Source organism: Cydia amplana, chromosome 15 (assembly GCF_948474715.1).
Source record: "Cydia amplana chromosome 15, ilCydAmpl1.1, whole genome shotgun sequence".
In the NCBI taxonomy this organism is placed as follows: Eukaryota; Metazoa; Arthropoda; class Insecta; order Lepidoptera; family Tortricidae; genus Cydia; species Cydia amplana.
In genome coordinates, this window is record NC_086083.1 from 11,298,702 (window position 1) to 11,325,039 (window position 26,338).

General features: G+C 37.9%; 1 protein-coding gene across 1 annotated transcript; it reads left to right on the forward strand.

The window, feature by feature from the left end:
• The first annotated feature begins 1,142 nt into the window (after positions 1–1,142).
• On the forward strand, positions 1,143–24,372 carry LOC134654599 (probable protein phosphatase 2C T23F11.1). Its single transcript, XM_063510068.1, has 9 exons — positions 1,143–1,200; positions 3,010–3,103; positions 3,873–3,969; positions 5,888–5,985; positions 7,436–7,588; positions 8,043–8,223; positions 9,524–9,615; positions 10,428–10,607; positions 24,234–24,372. The coding sequence occupies exons 1-9, from the start codon at positions 1,169–1,171 to the stop codon at positions 24,327–24,329; spliced, it is 1,023 nt and encodes a 340-aa protein (XP_063366138.1). The 5' UTR covers positions 1,143–1,168; the 3' UTR covers positions 24,330–24,372.
• Positions 24,373–26,338: the final 1,966 nt, after the last annotated feature.

Below are 26,338 nucleotides of genomic sequence, written 5' to 3' on the forward strand. Positions count from 1 at the left end.
ACTCATGGATTACTTTTTTTGTTCAAAATAACAATTCAATAATAATGATATATTATTATATATACTTGGTCAACCAGATCTTGACAGTAGAAAATGGCGGCAAATTTGAAAAATGTAGGTGCGAAGGGATATCGTCCCATAGAAAATTTAAATTTCACACCTTTTTTTACTGACAAGATTTGGTTGACCAGCTATATATCCGCGATTCAGGGCACTCGCGGCCGTTCGTTCGTTCAGTGCTCAGTAAGATGCGTTCGGAGAAGTACTTATTATAGGTACCTGAACTCACTGCACCTTATAATATATATAAATTAGTCGGGTAACAAGTAGGTACTATAAGATGATAATTATAGTCTGGTAAGCAAAGAGTATATAGCGCGAAATTCAAATTTTCTATGGGACGTTATCCCTTCACGCCTACATTTTTCAAATTTGCCGCCTTTTTCTACTGACAAGATCTGCTTGACCAAGTATAGTAAGTGTTAAGCCATCGCCGAAAAAGCGGCTAATTTAAAAAATATAGGCGCCAATAAAGGTTGTCGTCCCATAGAAAATTTGAATTTCGCGTCTTTTTCTGCTGACAAAGTTGTTAGACTACAACAGACTATAAACCAACTATAGATGGTCAACCAAATCTTGTCAGTAGAAAAAGGTGCGAAATTCAAATTTTCTATGGGACGATATCCCTTCGCGCCTACATTTTTAAAATTTGCCGCCTTTTTCTACTGACAAGACTTGCTTGACCATCTATATATAGCTGGTCAACCAAATCTTGTCAGTAAATAGGAACCAAAAAACTATATTCATCCTTTTCTTTTGGGTGCTAGTACTAGTGTAAGACAAAGATAGTATGAATCTCTCTGTCTATGTTTGAAATGGAACAGTCCTTTGACACACTATATAAACCTTAATGTTGAAACAGTGAATTTTATTTAAATAGGAAAAACTCTTTGCTCTACGTTACATGAAGACATTACATATACTGGCCAGTAAATAAATTTCAATACTTCAAATTACACGTCATTAAAAATTCTGTGTAAGTTTCATTGCTTATTTTATTTATTTTGCTGTGTTTTTTGTAGTGTTTTATTAATATTCCCAGGCCTTGTGGTACTGTGATATAAAGGCATAAATCACTTTGTTAAATACTACTGCATAAACTGATGATATGGCCCTATCTGCGGCATCTAGAATGATCAGGTTAGTTAAAGCTCCGGACCATAATTTCTCTTCTCTCTTTATGTTTTGTAATAAATTAAAATTAATAACGCTCACCATATTTAAATTTGGCGGGGTTTGCTTGTATTCAACTAGTCTATGCTGTGAAGCGTTCAGTGGCTGAAATTGTGCTCGGTTTACGAATCAAATAACTTCACTTTACATTCTCTATGGTAGCTGTCAACTTGACGTTACGTATATTTACGCATTTCGATCTCATAAGAGCTATTCGTATAAATAAAGCATTTATTTTGCAAGTAAACATTAAGATATTTTGTAGTTCATCAGTCTTTTTTGTGTTTTCGTAACTGTGAGTAAAATATTTCATATGACAATTGTGTAGTTGTAGTAGGTAATAGGAGTTAGATAAACACTGTAGTTGTTATCATGTTTTTTGTTTTAATTTCGATAATACTACTAATCTCCGCTAAAAGGCACTTGTAGATCGCTAAACAAACAATATATCTTGCCGTTGTTCGGGTAAATTTCTGCATAAGATGCGTATAAAAGTGCGAATGACATCAGAACTTAGTCATAGTGTCAAGTACTAGAGTTTGGTTGGTGTTAAATTTCACTGAAAGTAAGGACTGGTTGCCAACCGAAACGCGCATAGAAAATGAAATGAAACGTTTAGTTTAACATTTGTGCAATGTTCTTAGTTTAAATGGAACTTTTATATTACCTAGTTTATTTATGTTATTTGAATCTGCATTGTATTCTACTAGTAAACAAACTGAGGACGTTTTCATTTGATAACCTCTGTGATATAATTGTTTTGTTTTTGTGCAATAGATTAGTTTGAGTACTATCAGTGAATGCAGTGGCTCTAGAATTGCTTTGTTTTTGTATTTATATTGTACAGAGTCTACTGAGACTCATAAAAAAAAAATTGACTATGCCTGTGTATTGTGAAGTTATTTAAAGTTGTGTATGTTAAGTCCAGACCAGTACTTTATTGGGTTATTCATTTATGTAATCTTTTTCTCACCATATTATTTGATTTATTATAGAGACAGTGTGTTAAAAAAGTTGAAAAAGCAAGTGTAAAAAATATATAACTAAAATAAAATAAAAAAATAAAATAAAATATTTTTATTGTTAAAAAACAAGTTACTAAGTGGGTTTTGAAGTCCCTGACTTCTGAGCTAGGTAAAGACCTGTGTTACAGAAGTCAGTGTCCTCTCCTAGACAATAGAAATAACTAGAACCATTAAGTATCTTTGTACAACCATACTGTATTTACAATTAATTGTGAATAATATAATAAATTAATCAGTAACCTTTTGCAAATAATAAGTCAGCTGTTTAAATTGTGTTTGGTTTACAAATGGCAGATGCACAATTTTCTGTCAGAACTCAAACCATTAAGTATCTTTGTACAACCACACTGTATTGACAATTAATTGTGAATAATATAATAAATTAATCAATAACCTTTTGCAAATAATAAGCCAGCTGTTTAAATTGTGTTTGGTTTACAAATGGCAGATGCACAATTTTCTATCAGAACTCAAAAACACTCGAGTACAAAGAATAATATTGATGGTAGTTTTGAACTATACTGGGTCAACCAAATCTTGTCAGTAAATAGGAACAAAAAAAACTATACTCATCCTTTTCTTTTGGGTGCTAGTACTAGTGTAAGACAAAGATAGTATGATTCTCTCTATGTTTGAAATCAAATAGACCTTTGACACACTATATCATATCATTAAAAGCATTGACTTCATTTTCTATTTTACATAAAACGTCGAAAGAGGTGTTAAAGTGCATATTTGTTGCATTGTCTAGAGTTATGGGTCAGACCCTCTCGGAGCCGGTGACAGAGAAGCAGTCAACAACATGCCAGGATTCCCGCTTCCTAATCGGCTCCTCATGTATGCAGGTAAGCAAAACTATATGATCTTAACTTGGGGGTTTTAGGTGCAGGAATGATTTACACTAGCCAAAAATACTTTTGAAACAAACTATATTAACATTCCTTCGCACATTTGGAGCTTACTACATCTATTTAATGCATAGTTTTGTGACTTTACAATAAACAAAGTTATAAATACACAAAATCATTTCTGCACCCAAAACCCTGGGGTTTGTAAGTAGGTATATGATATACTAACATTGTTAGCATGAAGCCAGCAAGAGAAATAATTTGCAAGTATCCATGTGCAAGTTATTTCTTTTCGGGTTATAGTTTTTTTTATTATTATTTAGGTAATACTATTGCTGGGCACTTTCTCACCGCCATTCTGATGGCTGTCTAAGGCCAGCTGGCTGCTGGTCATAAATTCAGTGTCATTAGTCCCATAACTAGTTTTTATTTAACACAATGTATTAGATATAATAAATGTGAACATTGATTTGTTAAAATGTTTTTATCACTATCAATCATATCTGTCAATGTTCCAAATAACATTTAAAGTCTCCTTTCTCCAAAAAATAAAAAAAAACCATGCTAAAAATAGGTGTGTGTACTTAAAGTCTATTTTTTTATTCGGTAGACAAATGACATTTCATAGTATGAAATGACATTTTATGTTCATACTATGAACTGTCATTTCAGTCTACCGAATAAAAAAATAGACTTTATATCGTCACTTTTCTCATGTGGAGCATTTCTTGTTGTCTCAGTATTAATTTATTCTGGTATTATACAGGGCTGGCGCGTGTCTATGGATGACTCGCACACGCACATACTGTCGCTGCCGGACGACCCCGGGGCGGCGTTCTTCGCGGTCTACGATGGACACGGAGGTTGGTTCTATTGGTTGGTGAACGGCTCGAGACTGAAGCTGTGTCAAGACGAGACAATTTTTCGCCAATCTGATGAAATTGTCCGATCAAATCAGGACGTGCGGACGCAAACGCCAATTTGGCTCGCCGAGTTCGACCGCCGATTATGACCGATACCGATATGGGGTGCGGACGCAAGAATACCAATTTGTGACGCTAGTATTTTCGTTTTGGGACATTTTTTTTACTTAGAGGGCTCAAATATCACCAAAATCTTAAATTGGTGATTAAATTGAAGATTGGCGCCAATTATTTTCCTGATTATTTATTTATCGTATGCTGTTACACACTGGTTAAAAAAGAATAATATTACATCAAGAAAATATTCCTAAAATTTACAATTATGCAGATATGAACTCGCATCCTGATCCACTCGGTCGATTTGCCCAGCTCGTCTGGACACGGCTTTACGTCATCCACCGTCCAGGCTAAGTTATCAAGTGGAATGGTGAAGCCTTTGCTTGGTCTCTTGACATTTCCAACGAATTATATAAAAACTACAATCCGCCATACAAATATGTATAACTTTTTTAAGGACCATACTTGGCAATATTTCTCAGACTTAACCTTTGATCGCCAAAGACTGATGATGCGCGACGCTACAGTCCAATATCAACCTTCGTGCATCTCAACAAGGTTCACGACGACGCGCCTCACACGATAGGCGAGACGGTTAAATGGTTATAGTACGGCTCTTCTGAGGTGAACTTTTCGCTTCGAACCTTAATCTTTCAAACAAAGGCCATTGTCTCTATTATCGCAAAACCGCTTGCTCCCGACTTAGCACGTGCCAGTACAACATTCATATTGAAAAACAACCGGTATCGTCATAGTATTAAGGTTCAAATTTAATGTCACTGATATTCTAGATATTACGTTTTGGTAGTGTAGGACGATAAACCGCCCCGAGCGATACGGCGCTCATATTATTTTGATACTTAGTGTGGTGTTAAAAATGAAACGTGGTTATTTATTATATTGTTTTATTTAAATTATTAGCTTGCGGTGGTAAATGTAATTTACAAAGGTGCAGCTGCAAGCATTGTTATTTTTTCTTATCTTTAAAATAACGATACTGTGAAATTAGCACCTCTGATGTGATGCCGACGCATAGTGACAATAAAAACACTGATAAGGCAAACGTGGAGCTTTGAAGCGTACAGCTTTTCTAACAAAACGTCACGTGTCAACGGTCAGAAGAAAGGTCGGTTATAATATAAGAAAGAAATTGATTATATCTGATTTTTTATGACACGATTTTATCTAGTAGTACGTATAACTGTTTATATACCTACACGGAAAAATGTTGATTATACCTATGTTAAACTTATTAATCTTAAATTTACATTGTTACCTTAGATTTTGTTATATAACAAATATACAACGCTTTATCATAAATAACCAGGTTTCATTTTTAACACCACACTAAGTATCAAAATAATATGAGTGCCGTATCGCTTCGGGGCGGTCTATCGTCCTACACTACCATAACGTAATATCTAGAATATCAGTGACATTAAATTTGAACCTTAATACTATGACGATACCGGCTGTTTTTCAATATGAATGTTGTACTGGCACGTGCTAAGTCGGGAGCAAGCGGTTTTGCGATAATAGAGACAATGGCCTTTGTTTGAAAGATTAAGGTTCGAAGCGAAAAGTTCACCTCAGAAGAGCCATACTATAATGAGAATATATGACAACAATACGTCTTCGGTTACCGCGATAGTTACTCATGAAATAAAACTATTAAAACGGATTATATCGCGTATATTGAAACGTCGGGATGTAGTATGAATTCAATATACGCGATATAATCCTTTTTAATAGTTTTATTTCATGAGAAAACACAGTGTAAACCAAAGCGTCTGTTTCGCAGGAGCGAACATAGCGGAGTATGCCGGTAAACATCTTCACAAGTTTATCACGGCGCGCCCGGAGTACCATCTTGGGAACATTGAGGAGGCCATGAAACAGGTATTCTAATTCATGCCGTCTACATTGTTTATGTTGTTGGTGAGACGATCATATATCTGACAGATAAATACAGATCAATACTGAAATACATAGGATAAAGGAAGTCAGCATTTTATTAGAACACGACGCTCAGGGCTCGGAAAAACGCCCGTCATTTTGAAAACAAATCATAATTTAGGATCCATTTACGAGTCGAAAGTGTCCGTTTACGGTCTACGGATGACATTGGGGCATATTTAATGATTGACATTGGTATAAAGGAGTCTGTGTTGTACGGAACAGGGTAATGTTTTAAAAATGACGGGCGTTTTTCTGAGCCTTGGCGACGCTGCATACGGCGTCAACCGAGGAATAAGACCTACAATTAGTTAACTTTTGTGAATTTTTACCTATTTTATTCTACCCCTGATATGGTGCTTACTTATGATAATCTTTTATGAAGCGCGCACGAGCCATGCGTTTCTCCTATGAATCATTCCTTTCTTAGTTCCAACAAATTCTTGACTTTGAAAATTAGTACTATTACTTAGATAAACAATGCACGGTCTACTTAATATGAACGATTAGGCGAATATATATTATTATTTTAGTAAAACTGAACTCCCATAAACTGTTATTAAATTCTGAATCTTCTTGCAGAGAAAATAAGGTCGGTATCCGCATGTATTGTTTTCTTACAACTCTTAGATCTCAAACATATATGGAAACTTATTAGAGTGATTTTCGTTAATGGCGTACACAATAACAAGGCCTCCGTTTCAGTTCTAACCATTGTAGACCTTAATGTGTTTGCAATAAAATATATGAATGGTCCTGACTGTGTCCATTGTCCACAGTGTTAATTGGCTATTCGTAAACCAACCTTATTACCGACGATATAAGATCCAAGAGTGGTTAGTTAATTATTGGTGTTAGTACAAGGAGTTCGCGTGTGAAGTCGACCTCGCAACGTTTAGCGTTGCATGTGATAATATCCTTGCCACAATGTGAGGGTTAGGGTCGCCTGAAACTTAAATGTTAAAGTGAAGGTTCAGAGAAGTCACGTAAGATTTCATTTCAAGACGTTTTATAGAACAATTATGTATAACACAAATCTTCATTTGTGTAAATAGAAGGTAGATACTAAGGGCTAGTTGCACCAATCACGCTTAACGGTCTGATCAAGTCACTCTATCGACAACGAACTATAAACCTTCCTATACATAACTATTAAAATAAAATAACCGCTATATGCCAAGAAAATCCATTTTGTTCCAAAAATGCCTTGCGTCATTTTGGAAAAGAGCTGATACTCTTCAATCTGCTAGATCGATTTCTATCAAACACAGCTTAGAATCACCGCAAGGAAACTCGCTTTCACGTAAAAAAAACCGCATGGAACCGACCCTATAAGTGTGTGATGTGGCAAGAACAGCATCAGCAATTCAGCAATCTGATGCATTATTTCCAGGGGTTCCTGGACATGGACCAGGCTATGTTGGAAGAGGACATGCTTCAGGAGAAAGTAGCTGGCAGCACCGCCGTGGTGGTACTGGTCAAGGACAACACTCTGTACTGCGCCAACGTGGGCGACTCTAGGGCTATAGCGAGCGTCGGTGGCGCGGTGAGTAGTTCACTAGGTTCCTTAGACACCAGCTGTTGGAAGACATGCTTCAAGAGAAAGTAGCTGGCAGCACCGCCGTGGTGGTACTGGTCAAGGACAACACCCCTGTGCCAACGTGGGCGACTTTAGGGCTATAGCGAGCGTCGGTGGCGCGGTGAGTAGTTCACTAGGTTCCCTAGACACCAGCTATGTTGGAAGACATGCTTCGTCTCACATAAGATGCTCAATTTTTGTCAGTTTTTCGACGCCTTATAGGACGCTGTAAAGGTTAGTTCCCGATTCGCCGGATTCTTGTTTCGTCGGATTCTCGCACTCGGAATGTGACGTCCTAAAGTAAAGCCGGCGAAACAGGAATCTGTAAATACTGTCAAGCCAGCGTTGAAAACCTTAAGTCATATTTTTCCTGGCCTCCGGGTTAGTCTCCAAAAACTAACAAGATAATCACCACTTTCAGGTGGAAATGCTCTCGTACGACCACAAGCCGAACAACGAGGAGGAGCTCCGTCGTATAACCGCGGGCGGGGGCTGGGTCCAGCTCAACCGAGTGAACGGCAACCTGGCGCTGTCCCGCGCGCTGGGTGACTACGTGTTCAAGCGGAACTACAGACTGTCCCCGAGGGATCAGATCGTCACTGGTAACACTATCATACTTGAAGTGCTCTCATACGACCACTAACAACGAGGAGGAGCTCCGTCGTATAACCGCGGGCGGGGGCTGGGTCCAGCTCAACCGAGTCAACGGCAACCTGGCGCTGTCCCGCGCGCTGGGTGACTATGTGTTCAAGCGGAACTACAGACTGTCTCCGAGGGATCAGATCGTCACTGGTAACACTATCATACTTGAAGTGCTCTCATACGACCACTAACAACGAGGAGGAGCTCCGTCGTATAACCGCGGGCGGGGGCTGGGTCCAGCTCAACCGAGTCAACGGCAACCTGGCGCTGTCCCGCGCGCTGGGTGACTACGTGTTCAAGCGGAACTACAGACTGTCCCCGAGGGATCAGATCGTCACTGGTAACACTATCATACTTGAAGTGCTCTCATACGACCACTAACAACGAGGAGGAGCTCCGTCGTATAACCGCGGGCGGGGGCTGGGTCCAGCTCAACCGAGTCAACGGCAACCTGGCGCTGTCCCGCGCGCTGGGTGACTACGTGTTCAAGCGGAACTACAGACTGTCTCTGAGGGATCAGATCGTCACTGGTAACACTATCATACTTGAAGTGCTCTCGTACGACCACTAACAACGAGGAGGAGCTCCGTCGTATAACCGCGGGCGGGGGCTGGGTCCAGCTCAACCGAGTCAACGGCAACCTGGCGCTGTCCCGCGCGCTGGGTGACTACGTGTTCAAGCGGAACTACAGACTGTCTCCGAGGGAGCAGATCGTCACTGGTAACACTATCATACTTTAGGTTAAACGTGCAAAGAAACTGCTCCAAATGACAAGCGAGAAAAAATAGAAATATAAGTATAGTTTGTAGCTTTCTAGTAGAGCCCGAAGGCTTATCCTATTGTCTATTGTTCAGTAAAACCGCACGTGCTACTTACCTGCCAAAAAGGGTCCTTATTATTCTATTTGGCACCTGAGCGCGGGCTAGTCCAACGCTCAAAAAACCAGCGCTCTCCGATAACGCGCCTTTGTTACGCATCTCGATGACACATTTTAGACTGGTTCTGTAGCGTTCGACTCGCCGGCACTCAGTAACCGAAGTACCGATTTTTTATGCAGGTGGTTGTGGCACGGGGCACGAGCGGTTTTACTTAACAATAGACAATAGGATTAGCCTTCGGGCTCTATTAGAAAGCTACAAACTATAACTAACTAACTATTCTGGCTCAGCGATCCAAAGAGAATCTTAGCCTCTGAAACGAGAGCGTGCCACCTGGATCCTGCGCAACTTCCCAAAATATAAGTAACCATGTTTTTTGCAGCGTATCCGGACGTCCAAGTGAGGCAACTGAACGACGATTGGGAGTTCATCGTGATCGCCTGCGACGGGATTTGGGAGGTGTTGTCCAATGAGGTAATTATTTAATCGATTTAAAACATTTGGCACACCGTTACCTATTAGAGCTCACACTTGCGGTTGAAACCGCACTTTAATTTTTTTGAAATTTATTTATTCTAATGAAAGAAAATTACAATTTATGCTTTCTATAGGAGGATTCGAGGGAAGCCAGTGCTGTCAAACTGGTTTAACTTGACAGACAATCAGACGTACTCCTAGTAACCACTGTTGAATTGAAACTCGTACACTATAAAACTCGCCAAACTGCAACGTTTGATGGCGAGGTACGCTCATTTCATAATGTCTTTCGGATTTAACCACTAAAACATGCCAAACGCGGCAGTTCGGCGGGAGGTCCCGCTTGCGGCGCGCACCGACGCGGTTCTAAAGTACAGCATGACCGTGCGTGCTATAGTTTGTAGCTTTCTAATAGACCCCGAAGGCTAATCCTATTGTCTATTGTTCAGTAAAACCGCACGTGCTACTTACCTGCAAAAAAGGGTCCTAATTATTCTATTTGGCACCTGAGCGCGGGCTAGTCCAACGCTCAAAAAACCAGTGTAGGTGCGCTCTCCGATAACGCGCCTTTGTTACGCATCTCGATGACACATTTTAGACTGGTTCTGTAGCGTTCGACTCGCCGGCACTCAGTAACCGAAGTACCGATTTTTTATGCAGGTGGTTGTGGCACGTGGCACGAGCGGCTTTTCTTAACAATAGACAATAGGATTAGCCTTCGGGGTCTATTAGAAAGCTACAAACTATACTATGGCCATCAAACTGCCGCCTTGATAAGGGTTAAAGTTAAACTGTACCTATCGTTGCAGGAAGTGGTATCATTCTGCCGCGTCCGTCTACTAAGTGGCTGGGAGCCGGCCGCCGTGTGCGAGGCGCTCATGCAGCGCTGCCTCGCGCCCAACTGCGCCACGGGCGGGCTCGGCTGCGACAACATGACCGTGCTGCTCGTGTGCATAAAGCCGTTCCCCAGCGCGCACCCACACATACCGGTCAGTACACACTGTTGAACCTTACTGCGCGGAGATAAGGTCTACTACGGCACGACAACACGACCGTGCTGCTCGTGTGCATAAAGCCGTTCCCCAGCGCGCACCCACACATACCGGTCAGTACACACTGTTGAACCTTACTGCGCGGAGATAAGGTCTACTACGGCACGACAACACGACCGTGCTGCTCGTGTGCATAAAGCCGTTCCCCAGCGCGCATCCACACATACCGGTCAGTACAGACTGTTGGACCTTACTGCGCGGAATTAAGGTCTACTACGGCGCGACAACACGACCGTGCTGCTCGTGTGCATAAAGCCGTTCCCCAGCGCGCACCCACACATACCGGTCAGTACACACTGTTGAACCTTACTGCGCGGAGATAAGGTCTACTACGGCACGACAACACGACCGTGCTGCTCGTGTGCATAAAGCCGTTCCCCAGCGCGCACCCACACATACCGGTCAGTACAGACTGTTGGACCTTACTGCGCGGAGATAAGGTCTACTACGGCGCGACAACACGACCGTGCTGCTCGTGTGCATAAAGCCGTTCCCCAGCGCACACCCACACATACCGGTCAGTACAGACTGTTGGACCTTACTGCGCGGAGATAAGGTCTACTACGGCGCGACAACATGACCGTGCTGCTCGTGTGCATAAAGCCGTTCCCCAGCGCGCACCCACACATACCGGTCAGTACAGACTGTTGAACCTTACTGCGCGGAGATAAGGTCTACTACAGCGCGACAACATGACCGTGCTGCTCGTGTGCATAAAGCCGTTCCCCAGCGCGCACCCACACATACCGGTCAGTACAGACTGCTGAACCTTACTGCGCGGAGATAAGGTCTACTACGGCGCGACAACATGACCGTGCTGCTCGTGTGCATAAAGCCGTTCCCCAGCGCGCACCCACACATACCGGTCAGTACAGACTGTTGGACCTTACTGCGCGGAGATAAGGTCTACTACGGCGCGACAACATGACCGTGTTGCTCGTGTGCATAAAGCCGTTCCCCAGCGCGCACCCACACATACCGGTTAGTACCCGAGACACTGTTAACTGAACCTTACTGTACGGAGATAAGGTCCACTACGGCATGTGCGAGATCCTGAAGGTAAGTTGCTGGTGTTGCGAGGTTCTGAAAGATGAAATGCAAGAGTGAGTCGTTATATATGGAATATAAAAAATGTATATTTTTTTGTCTCCAATTTGAGAGATGAAAGCACAAGTTAAAAATATTTGACGTTGTCATTCTTTAATTTAGATAAACTTTGTGTGGACGACAATTTTATAATGCTTTAATGTTCTCTGTGTTGATGTTTTGCATGATGTGTGTTTGCCTGTTTATATATATTTCTTTTCGCATGTTGCAGTGAATGTACAAATTAACACTTACATTTTTCTAACACAAATATAGGCGGGGGAAGAAAAAATTTTGCTTGCATTAATTCGTACAGTCTCGAAAGCTTTTTCTAATCAATATTTAGGGTTTACAGATGCCCACGATACGATTATCTCGAGTACCGTAATTGAGCTCTTCATGAAATTAATGACCCTAGGGTCAATATCTAGAACACTATACAGACTAAGTCATACAGTCGGGATAATGTATCAATTATATGTCTTAAGTTAGTTCATGATTAATAACAAAGAAATCCCGAGAGTTTCCTGTGAGCTGTGTACAGTAAGCTCAATCTATAGTTATTTTTTAAATAATCGATATAAATGTAACTTAAAAATTCCTACACAATTCGAAAATTTGATGATTAGGTCATAATATTAATCTCAATTGATATGGAAATTTGCACCACTCGGATACCGTGAGATCTATTTATTATGATTTTTTATTTTTTATTTTATGCTTAAAAAATATGTTTATTCATCCTACACTCGAAAATTTTATATTTCTACAATTATCTGTTTATTTAACACGTGTTATCAAAAAAATATTGGAATAATAACAAGTGCTTTGCGAGAAATCAAAATAAATAACAAATAACTTGAGACCAATACTTTTAAAATTGCTACGCTTAAAATAGCTACGTTCAAAAAGCCTAATGACAATACTTTGAAAGTCAATATCAAAAAAAAAAAGTCACCTTTCTCACTTGTTTGACCCTGACATATCCCATCCATACAAGTGTCAAGAGTGACGTTCCTTCAAAAACGTCACTTTTGTCACTTGTTTGACACTGCCATAGCCCATCCATACATGTCAAAAGTGACGTTTCTTCAAAAACGTCACTTTTGTCACTTGTTTGACACTGACATAGCCCATCCATACAAGTGTCGAGAGTGACGTTTCTAAAAAACGTCACTTTTGTGACTTGTTTGACACTGCCATAGCCCATCCATACATGTCAAAAGTGACGTTTCTTCAAAAACGTCACTTTTGTCACTTGTTTGACACTGACATAGCCCATCCATACAAGTGTCAAGAGTAACGTTTCTAAAAAAAAACGTCACTTTAGTCACTTGTTTGACACTGACATATCCCATCCATACAAGTGTCAATAGTGACGTTTGTAAAAAACGTCACTTTTGTCACTTGTTTGACACCGACAATCCCATCCATACAAGTGTATTAGTGACGTTTCTTAAAAAAATTTCAGCTTTCTCACTTGTTTGACCCTGACATATCCCATCCATACAAGTGTCAAGAGTGACGTTTCTTCAAAAACGTCACTTTTGTCACTTGTTTGACACTAACATAGCCCATCCATACCAGGGATGTTGCGAACATCCGCATCCGCATCCGCAACCGCGGAACATCCGCATTATTTTCAACATCCGCATCCGCATCCGCATCCGCATAAAATCGATGCGGAGCTTATGCGGATGCGGATGTCGAACAAGTCGGTACAGGAACATCTTAGCGGCGGCGTAAGTGCTAGGTAATTTCGTCATTACCTATAACGAAATCGTCTAGATCCAGAAAAGTCGGCGAAGTTACTGTTTATTAAATATAACGCACCTATATTCTTGCTCAAATACTAAACGTTTGGTTTTTTTAAATAAAAAAATACTAAAAATGTAATATTTGACGTTTTCTAAGTACCTAATCTTGACATCCGCATCCGCATCCGCATCCGCGGATGTGAGCCTTTAAAAATCCGCATCCGCATCCGCATCCGCGGATGTCAAAAAATCTGCATCCGCAACATCCCTGATCCATACATGTCAAAAGTGACGTTTCTTTAAAAAAAAGTCACTTTTGTCACTTTTTTGACACTGACATATCCCATCCATACAAGTGTCAAGAGTGACGTTTCTTAAAAAAACGTCACATTTTCACTTGTTTGACCCTGACATATCCAATCCATACATGTCAATAGTGACGTTTCATAAAAAACGTCACTCTTGTCACTTGTTTGACACTGACATAGCCCATCCATATGTCAAAAGTGACGTTTCTTTAAAAAAAGTCACTTTTGTCACTGACATATCCCATCCATACAAGTGCCAAGAGTGACGTTCCTACAAAAACGTCACTTTTGTCACTTGTTTGACACTGACATAGCCCATCCATACAAGTGTCAAGAGTAACGTTTCTAAAAAAAAACGTCACTTTAGTCACTTTTTTGACACTGACATATCCCATCCATACAAGTGTCAATAGTGACGTTTTATAAAAAACGTCACTTTTGTCACTTGTTTGACACCGACAATCCCATCCATACAAGTGTCAATAGTGACGTTTCATAAAAAACGTCACTTTTGTCACTTGTTTGACACCGACAATCCCATCCATATAAGTGTATTAGTGACGTTTCTTTAAAAACTTTCAGCTTTCTCACTTGTTTGACCCTGACATATCCCATCCATACAAGTGTCAAGAGTGACGTTTCTTAAAAAAACGTCACATTTTCACTTGTTTGACCCTGACATATCCCATCCATACAAGTGTCAAGAGTGACGTTTCTTCAAAAACGTCACTTTTGTCACTTGTTTGACACTGACATAGCCCATCCATACATGTCAAAAGTAACGTTTTTGAAGAAACGTCACTTTAGTTACTTATTTGACACTGACATATCCCATCCGTACAAGTGTCAAAAGTGACGTTTTTGTTTGAAGAAACGTCACTTTTGATAGTTCATGAACGACCAAAAATCGTGATATTAAATAAAATTATCAGTTTCGTACGGTAGTTCCCACGCTAGCCCAGTGCGGATTGGGGACTTCACATACACCTTTGAATGTCTTCGCGGTACACTAGACTTTTTAAACTTAGGTTAGCTAAACGTGGGACACATGTCGTTAGAAATTTCGCAATTTATACATTTTAAACTTAGGTCAGTTGAGATACGTCAAATGTTAGTTATAGAAACGATATGGATCGGATATATCAGTGTCAACAAGTGTCAAAAGTGACGATTCTTAAAAAAAACGTCACTTTTGCCACTTGTTTGACACTGACATAGCCCATTAGAAAAGTCACTTTTGTCACTTGTGTGACACTGACATATCCCATCCATACATGTCAAATGTGACGTTTCTTTAAAAAAAAGTCACTTTTGTCACTTGTTTGACACCGACATATCCCATCCATACAAGTGTCAAAAGTGACGTTTCTTAAAAACAAACGTCACTTTTCTCACTTGTTTGACCCTGACATATCCCATCCATACAAGTGTCAAGAGTGACGTTTCTTCAAAAACGTCACTTTTGTCACTTGTTTGACACTGACATAGCCCATCCATACATGTCAAAAGTGACGTTTCTTTAAATAAAAAAGTCAATTTTGTCACTTGTTTGACACTGACATATCCCATCCTTACATGTCAAAAGTGACGTTTCTTTAAAAAAAGTCACTTTTGTCACTTGTTTGACACCGACATATCCCATCCATACAAGTGACGTTTCTTAAAAACAAACGTCACTTTTCTTACTTGTTTGACCCTGACATATCCCATCCATACAAGTGTCAAGAGTGACGTTTCTTCAAAAACGTCACTTTTGTCACTTGTTTGACACTGACATAGCCCATCCATACATGTCAAAAGTGACGTTTCTTTAAATAAAAAAGTCACTTTTGTCACTTGTTTGACACTGACATATCCCATCCATACATGTCAAAAGTGACGTTTCTTTAAAAAAAAGTCACTTTTGTCACTTGTTTGACACCGACATATCCCATCCATACAAGTGTCAAAAGTGACGTTTCTTAAAAACAAACGTCACTTTTCTCACTTGTTTGACACTGACATATCCCATCCATACAAGTGTCAAGAGTGACGTTTCTTCAAAAACGCCACTTTTGTCACTTGTTTGACACTGACATAGCCCATCCATACTTGTCAAAAGTGACGTTTCTTTAAAAAAAGTCACTTTTGTCACTTGTTTGACACTGACATATCCCATCCATACAAGTGTCAAGAGTGACGTTTCTTAAAAACACGTCACCTTTCTCACTTGTTTGACCCTGACATATCCCATCCATACAAGTGTCAAGTGACGTTTCTAAAAAAAAACGTCACTTTAGTCACTTGTTTGACACTGACATATCCCATCCATACAAGTGTCAAAAGTGACGTTTTTATTTGAAGAAACGTCACTTTTGACAGTTCATGAAGGACCAAAAATCGTGATGTTAAATAAAATTATCAGTTTCGTACGGCAGTCCCCACGCTAGCCCAATGCGGATTGGGGACTTCACATACACCTTTGAATTTCTTCGCGGTACGGTAGACTTTTTAAACTTAGGTCAGCTAAACGTGGGACACATGTCGTTACAAGTTTCGCAATTTATACATTTTAAACTTAGGTCAACTGGACGTAGGAAAAAAGGTCGTTAGTATTTTCGTGCACTAGCAGACATTTAATTGCTGGTGACTGTACGCGTACGCTCGTATAAAACGCTACTCTGTAACCGCCCTAAGATACCTTCATCCTATCCAATCCGTTGCTTTGCGGCCGTGCGGCCTTGAGGTATCGCCATCGCTTCCCCTCCCGCCCCGCGCCGATCATTTAAATAATTTAACAATAGCCATTTTTACAAGTGTGACAAAAGCTCATTGTATTAATAGGAGATTCTTTGACGTTGTGATAACATTAATTACAGGCTGTATGGTGCATTAAAAAAATATACTGTAGAATTAATGCGCGTGGGGTAAAATACGTTATAATTGTTTAAAAAATAGTAAAAATAAAATCCCCTGGTTTTTTATTTTATTAGATTGAGTAGAATAATTGGCGTAACAATATAGTGGAAAATCACCAAGTGTTTAATTAATGTTGTATTGTAATTATTTATTTCAAACATTTTTATTGCTCGTGACGTATGCACCACTAAAAAAGTGGTGCATATTTTACTTACAGTGTAAAATATTTAGTTATGCCTTTTGAACAAAAAATCGCTACTGTAGAATTTTATGTTTACATCTTTTTAAAAACTAAATTTTTAAATTTTTTTTTTCCAAAAATCTCAATATATTTTTTAGAGATTACTTTACACATACATTCACAAAATAGTGTTCTATTATATTCCAAACACAAATATACTGTAGGATATAATGTGATGCTCTCGAACAATTTAAAGTTTAGTAACCGGCCTAATAGAAAATAATTGGCTACTGATTGGTCTGTTTCATTTAATTAATATTTTTTTACTCTAATTAAATAAGTTTCTAACTGAGATTATATTTGTATAATACAAAAACCTTTTCAGAAGCATAATTGCCTCTTAGGTAGTTTTTTCCAGAGAAAAACGATATTTTGTTGACACAAATATACGCTCACGTTTGCGTGCTTATTATATACCGTCTGAAGTCGTGTATCGCACACGCCTGCATTTTTCAGAAAACCAGTATAAAAGATTTTTTTTTCACTAATACACCCTCATTCTTGCAGTCTACAAAACCTTATTACATATAGGTACTTCGTTTTTAGGGTTCCGTAGTTTTTAGCATTAGAAAAAAGGTAGATAATCTTGATGTGTCTTTTAATTGAAAAACACATTTTAAAAATAAGTTACGGTAAATATGTAACAATTATGAATCTAATACTCAATACTCAATATCTTTATTGCAAATAAGGAAGAGTCCATGCAGTAGTGGATATATATAATACGATCTTTTATAGTCTTCTGCTTTCATAAGTAATAGTTATTGATTTTTAAAAAGTGTTTTTCAATTAAAAGACGTGTCAAAATCGCTTACCTTCTTTCAAGTTCTTTCTAATGCTAAAAAAAACGAACTATAGTATCTAAAGTTGAATATCGCACACACTGCATGTTTCAGTCGTTCAATCTTGATGTGTCTTTTAATTGGAAAACACATTTTAAAAATAAGTTACGGTAAATATGTAACAAATGTTGACATGAATCGCGAATATATAGCATGTTATGTTTTTACCATAGCAGGGAATATTAGAACGCGGAAAATCATATTTTGCAAGTGTAAATATGCGTAATAAATTAATTAAAAATAATCAAAAGTATTTAAAATAATGCCCAGTATCACGTGACTGCAAACGCCAATCGGAGCGCGTGACGTAATCACAGTGGAATCACCAAAGACAAGTTATAAAACCTGCCTAAGTGTCTACAGATTATCGTACCGAAACGCGATCTTGGTGCGGTGCGGCGCACGAATCGATAGTGTGTAAGGTGGTGCGTTAAGGACGCAGCTATAAGTTAGAGCGAGAAAGAAGGTCGCTGTCCGATGCGGTAGTGTGTTTATGCTTTAAAAAAAATTGTCTATTGCCATATAAAGAATTTAAAAAATGACTGACAGCAGTTTGTTTAAAACGCCGTTACGTCATCAAGGTCACGTGACAGTTTGGAGCGTTTAGGCGCGAAATTTAAACACGAAACTTATTATACATGTTTTTTTATTCAAAATTAATGAATATATTTTTTAAATAATTTTTTCTGTAATTATTACGTGTCTATCTACAAAATGAAACCAGTTCCAAAAAATTGTCAACATCCCTATTATGAATCTAATACGATATTTTATAGTCTTTTGCTTTCATAAGTAATAGTTATTGATTTTAAAAAGTGTCTTTCAATTAAAAGACGTGTCAAAATCGCTTACCTTCTTTCAAGTTCTTTCTAATGCTAAAAAAAAACGAACTATAGTATCTAAAGTTGAATATCGCACACACTGCATGTTTCAGTCGTTCAATCTTGATGTGTCTTTTAATTGGAAAACACATTTTAAAAATAAGTTACGGTAAATATGTAACAATTATGAATCTAATACGATATTTTATAGTCTTTTGCTTTCATAAGTAATAGTTATTGATTTTTAAAAAGTGTTTTTCAATTAAAAGACGTGTCAAAATCGCTTACCTTCTTTCAAGTTCTTTCTAATGCTAAAAAAAAAACGAACTATAGTATCTAAAGTTGAATATCGCACACACTGCATGTTTCAGTCGTTCAAGCGGCTGGACGCGTCGCGCGCCAGCAAGCAATGGCTGCTGCCGTCGAGGCGTTTCTCTTAACTCCACAAACGTGTATTTAGATCGGTCAAACTTATTCAAATGGCACTAGAATCCATATCAAGCAATTTTTTTTTAATAAACATTAAATATCTGGGTGACCGAGCTTCGCTCGGAAAACATATAATAACTCGGAAATGCGCGTTTTCCCAGAGATAAGACCTAGCTAGATCGATTTTTCGCCCCCGAAAACCCCTATATACCAAATTTCATCGAAATCGTTAGAGCCGTTTCCGAGATCCCTGAAATATATATATATATAAATAAATAAACAAGAATTGCTCGTTTAAAGGTATTAGATAAAGATGGTCAAGCAGCGGGCTCAGCACGGTTCCATTTTTATCGATTATCACTAAGCCCGTCACTTTCGCACTTACATACTTGTTAGAACGTGGCAGGCATGGTGATAAATGATAAAAATGCGACCGTGCTACTAGGGCTGATCTTGTCAGTAAAAAAAGGCGCGAAATTCAAATTTTCTATGGGACGATATCCCTTCGCGCCTACATTTTTCAAATTTGCCGCCTTTTCCTACTGACAAGATCTGCTTGACCATCTATAAGTAAAAACTTATCTTGTGATTGAACACTTTGATCGCTTATGCTGGACAAGAAAGTGGAAAGCGACCGAAATATATTACGCCATTAGGGTAATTTTTTATTTTGCTGTCGGTTTTTCATTTTTCTCAGATTTTGATAAAATTTGGTGGTTGGTAGTTCCTTATTCTGTACAACATAAGCGGAATTTCACTGTATGCCCTACAAAATCTTCCACTGAGTTATAAACGTTTGGAATTTTCCGTAACTCAAAGAGAAGTTTCATACATTTTTTTGTCCCCAATTTGGATTTTGTGTTTATTCAGACCAGAATAAGGAGCTTTTCAAACCTACCAATATTTGTCGAAATCTGACAAAAAAAGGCAATTTTACGTGAAAAGTCTTGTAGGCACAAGGCCGAGCATCAGGAGAAAAGAGCTCGTGAACCAATAGTCAAGTATGTGAAGAAAATAATCGTTTATTTTGTACGAGTATAAATTATCGCTTCTCGCCGATGCGATATCCGCTTAGAAAAAAAAACAATTCTAAATTTAATACTTCATCGTCGTTTTAAACTCCTGTTGACGGGTTAAACGAACAAATTTTAAGAGCAAACTTGCCCGCAATCCTTTTGATTGCTTACCATTGTAAATTTTGTCCTAAAAATCAATATTATTCAATTTCATAAAATACTACCAATATCACAATATATGGAATATCACATTTTTAGTATTGTTGAAAACTACAGGTGCTGGATATTTGTCTAAGTTTGACCAGTCTGATATTAATAGCCGTGGGACCGGAAAGGTTGTAAGCTAGTAAAAAAAGTAAAAGTCTTCTAAAAATTAATAAAAAAAATGTAAAGAGTAAATGTAAAAAAAAAATACACGAAAACTTGGGAGTACAAAGGACAATAAGTACTTAATCTTCGTTGTATTAATGATAAAGGCTTTTTATAATTTTTTAACCTTTTTTAACCAACCAAAATTATTTATTTGTAGCATGAACGCCTTCCCGGTTAAACACGGTTAAATCTTCCAGTGTGTTACCAACTGTGATTGAATAAATAAGTAAAACGTTTATTAATGGCATAAAATTACATGTTATTTTATCTCTCTTGTCCCGCTTTCTTAAACGTACGACGTACAATGGAAGTTGTTTTTTTTTAATTTATTTTACTGAATATTTCTCATGGGTACGCTCATCTGGCTTTTATCTGTAGTATTGTAATCGTATTAGAAAAATAAATTGTGGCTTTCCATCAGAGGGTCTTTATTCTGTATGCACAGAAGCAGAAAGTCGCATTTATTTATTACGTGACCAAGTCACGAGTCAATCGTACACTAGTTTTTACAAGCCGGAGGATTTTGTCTAATTGAAACAAACTGATATTTTGAATACGTTTCCATAATGCGTCTAAACGTTTTGCTGTTGTTTTTACCGCTCCGTCCGTCACCAAGAATTAGGTACACGCTCATGCAAAAATGATTCCTATAGCCTCCTAAGTCATACAAATGCAAAACCCAAAATTTGCCACTGAAATTTGAACTTATAGTGCAGGAAATAGAGTTGGTTTTTATTTGTTAGAAAATTTAACGAAAAAGCAAAAGAAATGCAACTCTGTTCCATTTGAATATGGTTTAAGTTTCATTGAACTGAAGAAGTACTATAGGTAGGACCTTGGGCCTTAGGAGGATAGTTATTTAGTCAAAAGCATCTTGATTCCGACTCAATGACTTGATGTCAAGGTATTTCTGAGTTCAATAGTAGCGCGTATATGTTTGCAACTGCATGTACCTAGTTACAGACCTTGGGGTCTATCCAAGATGACAATCGTACATCGAGAAACGCAAAAACATGTATGACGACAGATGCAACGAAAAATCACGTGTCATTTCCATACATTATTTCACTTTCGATTGGCGTTTTTTATAAACGATTGTGACTTGGCTAGACACCTTTATGATATCTGTGATTGAAAATCGATGTTATAATGTATCCCATTTATATATATTCAGAAACTCAAATGCCAAAATAATATATTTTAGAATGTATAAGTGAAACGACCGAGTTGCTTATTGCCAAAGTTAGTCATAATTGCTCAATGATTCTAATCCTATTTTTAATTAAATTGGTTTATGCTGTCCACTATCTGTTTAGTCTATGGTAGATTAAGTACCTGACAAAAGTGAAGTAACTTGAAAAGTTCTCACTGGGTTGCATTTCGACAGGAGCCGTTAGATGTTGATTTAATGTAAATGTGGGTAAGACCGTCTACAAACTCTTACGCTGCTTCTGAGGCCCAAGATACACTTGTAAGTAGGGACACAGCTATACTACAGAATGAGAGATGAATATCGTTATCTCATTTTAACAAATAGCTTTGTCCCTACTTACGTAAGCAAAACTTACAAGTGTATCTCGGGTCTAACACTTGCGTTTGCACTCATACTCCACTTAAAGAAGGTCAGTAAACTAGAAGGAGCGAAGCTCTTCCGTTCCGAATGTGTCTGAGCGAAGTACGTACACTAATATGACAGTTCTTGCTCTATGACGGTTTTTTCATCCAAACATTTTATATGCCGGTCTTACCCACAGTGACTTTAAATAATAAAAGTAAGACTGATGTGTGCCATGGTTTCAGTTGAGGTTTTGTATATCAGTTATTGGCAGTGAATGTTTCTACAATTTAGTTTGAAAAATCATGTGAATAATAACTTTCTAGTTCGTTTTAGCTTTGTGCATAAAAGTATAGTATTTTAAATATCAATTTATAAATATTTGGTGTAGATGTGTAACAATTATGTAAAGAGGTAAATTTTTCAGTAAAGTCTGGTTCAATGTGCTATTGCAATCGAGGTACTGGTTCCAATGCTATTAACTATGTCAATATCTTTAATTATTTGGTGTATTGTGACAGTAATCAAACCACTACTGTCTCAAACTCATTCATTGTCTTTCGTGATATTACTTTTTGATAAACGCATGTCTTAAACTAATCGTGAGCTGTTTTTCTTTGATACTAACGAATATTTAAGTGTTATTGACTTCTTAAAATCCACTGTGGCGCACACTAACGAATATATCGAGAGGGGCTACCGCGAAAACAGAATTTCGTAAATTGCGGACTTTTTTCTGTCACTCTAATTACGCCTTCATTGGAGTAAAAGAGAAAGATCCCCGCAATTTGCGAAATTCCCCCTCAGATGTCATATGTAACTAATATGGCGTACGTACGCGTATGCAGTGTAAATATGATTTTTAATACGCTGTTTTTAATGTCGTGCTAAGCGCCGCAAAGGGTTTTCCGATTAAGACCCATTCCTAACTTGTCTGTATATTACCTACTGATAGTGCACGCATTATTAATTTTCTGATTGGTGTCAAGAGCGGGCTGCACCACTGTATGGGCCAATCAGGTTGCGTTAGATTTTATACTGTCAAGCCAGGAAAGTGTTTTATAATAAAATGGGGCATTATCTATGAAAAGGGACCTTATTGTCGATGGCGCTTACGCCGCACAGCGTCGCGCGGCATTGTATTTATATCGGAGCATCTTTAATAATGGCGTAAGCGCCATCGAAAATGAGGTCCCTTTTCATAGATAACGTCACAAATATCAATGTCGCTTTTTTACTGCATGTGTCCGTTAATACATATAAGTGGCATGTTCTTAAATGCATTGATTTGTTTGTGAATGCTTATTCAGTTTGTGAATGAAATGTTTGAATTTACTTTTATTCTGATAACATTTACGATTTGTCAATGTCGCACTAAACACAATTTGCTTTGGTTTTGTACTCACTTTGTTTCTCAATAAAAATGATAAAATGTTTATATTATGTTATTTCTTATTTAATCCCGAAAATTATAATACCAGCTAATTTATCTTTTTTAGGCCGATTGTGCGTCTAATTTTGAATAGGTAGGTACTTTTTTTTCTAAACAAAATCGTTCTATGGATACGACAACCAGAATCTATTCCCATTTTGATTAGTGTTGAGTCATGTTTTTGCCATAATTTCAAGATATTCAAGTCCCTATTAGTAAAACAAATTTTCTGAAGAATTAAATAAATAATTGCCATATACATATTATGATTTCAAGTTCCTATTAGTAAAACTTATTTGCAGAAGAATTATAAAAGAAATGTCAAATATTATATGTCGTATTGTGTCGTGCATGATTTTGTGGGTATATGTTATTTGAATTTAATGTTTGTTTTTATTTATATATCACTGTTTGCCTCAACTTTAAGGGTGAGTAGAGTGTATGAACCTATTTTTAAATACAAATTAATATGTTTGAAAGCAATAGGGTAAAACGGATGGCAATAAAAAGATTGATCCTTGGCACCCCTTTTTGTGGGAAAGTCATTATGATACTGTCCAGGCTAACTTTGCACCAGCTTGAACAGAACAAAGTGTCAAAGTGTCTTTATAAATGTCATATTTTCATAGAAATTTGATATTAATGATGACTATTCCACACTGAGTCAATGCAACTGCTGTGCAGAGTTACCTTGGCCCGACTCTACTGTTGCTTTGAAATAAGCATAGATATGGCATTGGTGGGTATCATTAAGGTAGTTTATCCTAAACCATAACCTCAAAGTTAAACCCCCATTTTCTTTATAGGAATCCCTACCAGCACCTGAGCAGCTAAGTAGTAAGTTTATGACTAAAATGGAAGATTTACTGTACGTAGAGGACGACGAAGACGATTTAAAATGAAGAGGCAACGGTCTTAGTGTAAATGTGTACATAAATAGAGTATAGTTAACCTTTTGGACGCCAATGACCGATATATACGCACTGCAGGTCCAACGCCAAAGACGTATTAATCGGTCATAGACCACAGAGCAACATAGACCTAGGTGCATATGCATAAAGTTCAATTTCAGTTTTGACACTTCGGTGACGTGGCGTCTGAGAGACAGCTTTTGTGTTTGACACGGCGTCGAAAAGGTTAAAGCTTTACATACTTTTGTAGGTTATCGAACACGGAAACACAAAATTTAGGTACTTTATTTATTTAAATTTAACCGTAAAAGTAGTAAAAATCGGATTTAATGTAGCTGTTTTTGAAGACACGTTAAGTTTGCTATATTGGTAATCTAGTAAAAAAGTCTAAGTAATGATTTATCTATATTGGAAAACATTGTGGAACTTAGGTATGTAGTCGCAATGTGTTCGACTGTACAAATATTAAAAAATAAAATTAAAAACGTTACAAAGCAAAACTCTTGCATTTAGAATTAATATCTCCATATATATAGAGAAGTAGGTATAAGTGTAAGTATAGATGGGTAGATGATGTCAATTAATCTATTATCAAGCGATTTCACCAAAAAAAGCATTTGTATATAGAACCATAGAGAAAAAAATACATAGATTGCTCACTCCATACATCAGTTTTTGGTACCATAACTGATGTATGGAGTGAGCACTCTTGTCTTACTATATTTCTCTATTGTAGAACTTACAATATATTTGGAATTTCACACACTTGTAATAGCTCTTATACCTATCAATATCATCACAAATCACTCGAGGATAACCGCATCGAAATAAGAATATTTTTTTCAGATTAATTAGTACTTATTCTTATAAACGTCCTCTTACCAAAAACAGGATATCCATTATCCTTTCCCAGGAGGAAAATTAAAAATAAAATATGGCTGTTCTGATGCGCAAATTAGAAAAAAATAGAGCCCAAATTCTGTGTAGGGGCCCGATTCGGATTTCGAACTAGATATCTATTAGACATCACCAAGATATGTCAGTGTCAAACAAGTGTCAAAAGTGACGTTTTTGTTTGAAGAAACGTCACGTTTGACACTGGTTTGACACTGACATATCCAATCCATATCGTTTAGATCTAGATATCTAATATATGGCTGTACGGCTGTGTGGCCTGTGTGTAAAAATATCTATTTCACCACACCAGCTCGTTAAGGCTCGTTTATTTCATTTTACTATTTTATTTTCGAGTGAACAAATATTTACACCTCTTTTACTATTTGTTGCTATTATTTTTGTTGCTTTGTGATTTTTGTCGTTACCTACTTATTGTTTTGTAAAATAAGTATGAAAACTGTTTTTAGTGTTATAGGCTTTTATTTCGGTCCAATATTAACATACTTACATAACCATTCGGTCCAAAATATTTGCCAAAATATACCAAATACGACAGGCACCAACGAGATGGAATTGCAAAATCGACCAATAATAATACCATTTAGTGGTTCTTCTTCTTCCTCGCGTTGTCCCGGCATTTTAGCCACGGCTCATGGGAGCCTGGGGTCCGCTTGGCAACTAATCCCAGGAATTGGCGTAGGCACTAGTTTTTACGAGAGCGACTGCCATCTGACCTTCCAACCCAGAGGGTAAACTAGGCCTTATTGGGATTAGTCCGGTTTCCTCACGATGTTTTCCTTCACCGAAAAGCGACTGGTAAATATCAAATGATATTTCGTACATAAGTTCCGAAAAACTCATTGGTACGAGCCGGGGTTTGAACCCGCGACCTCCGGATTGCAAGTCGCACGCTCTTACCGCTAGACCACCAGCGCTTAATACCATTTAGTGGTTAAATAATAAAAATACTCTGCCAAGTAGTGAACAGGATATGGAACATAAAATGGAACGTGAAATCCACTAAGATTATGGTACAAACTAATTGATTAAACTCTAGTAATGGAAGTGGATATGTATAACCGTTTTTATTTAAATAGTTTAGA

Bases quoted from the DNA above. Each gene is read 5' to 3' on its own strand.
- LOC134654599 (XM_063510068.1), top strand. From the start codon at position 1,169: ATGGCCCTATCTGCGGCATCTAGAATGATCAG. The intron at 8,224-9,523 runs GTAACACTATCA...TGTTTTTTGCAG, and splicing joins GAGGGATCAGATCGTCACTG to CGTATCCGGACGTCCAAGTG. The intron at 9,616-10,427 runs GTAATTATTTAA...CTATCGTTGCAG, and splicing joins GGGAGGTGTTGTCCAATGAG to GAAGTGGTATCATTCTGCCG.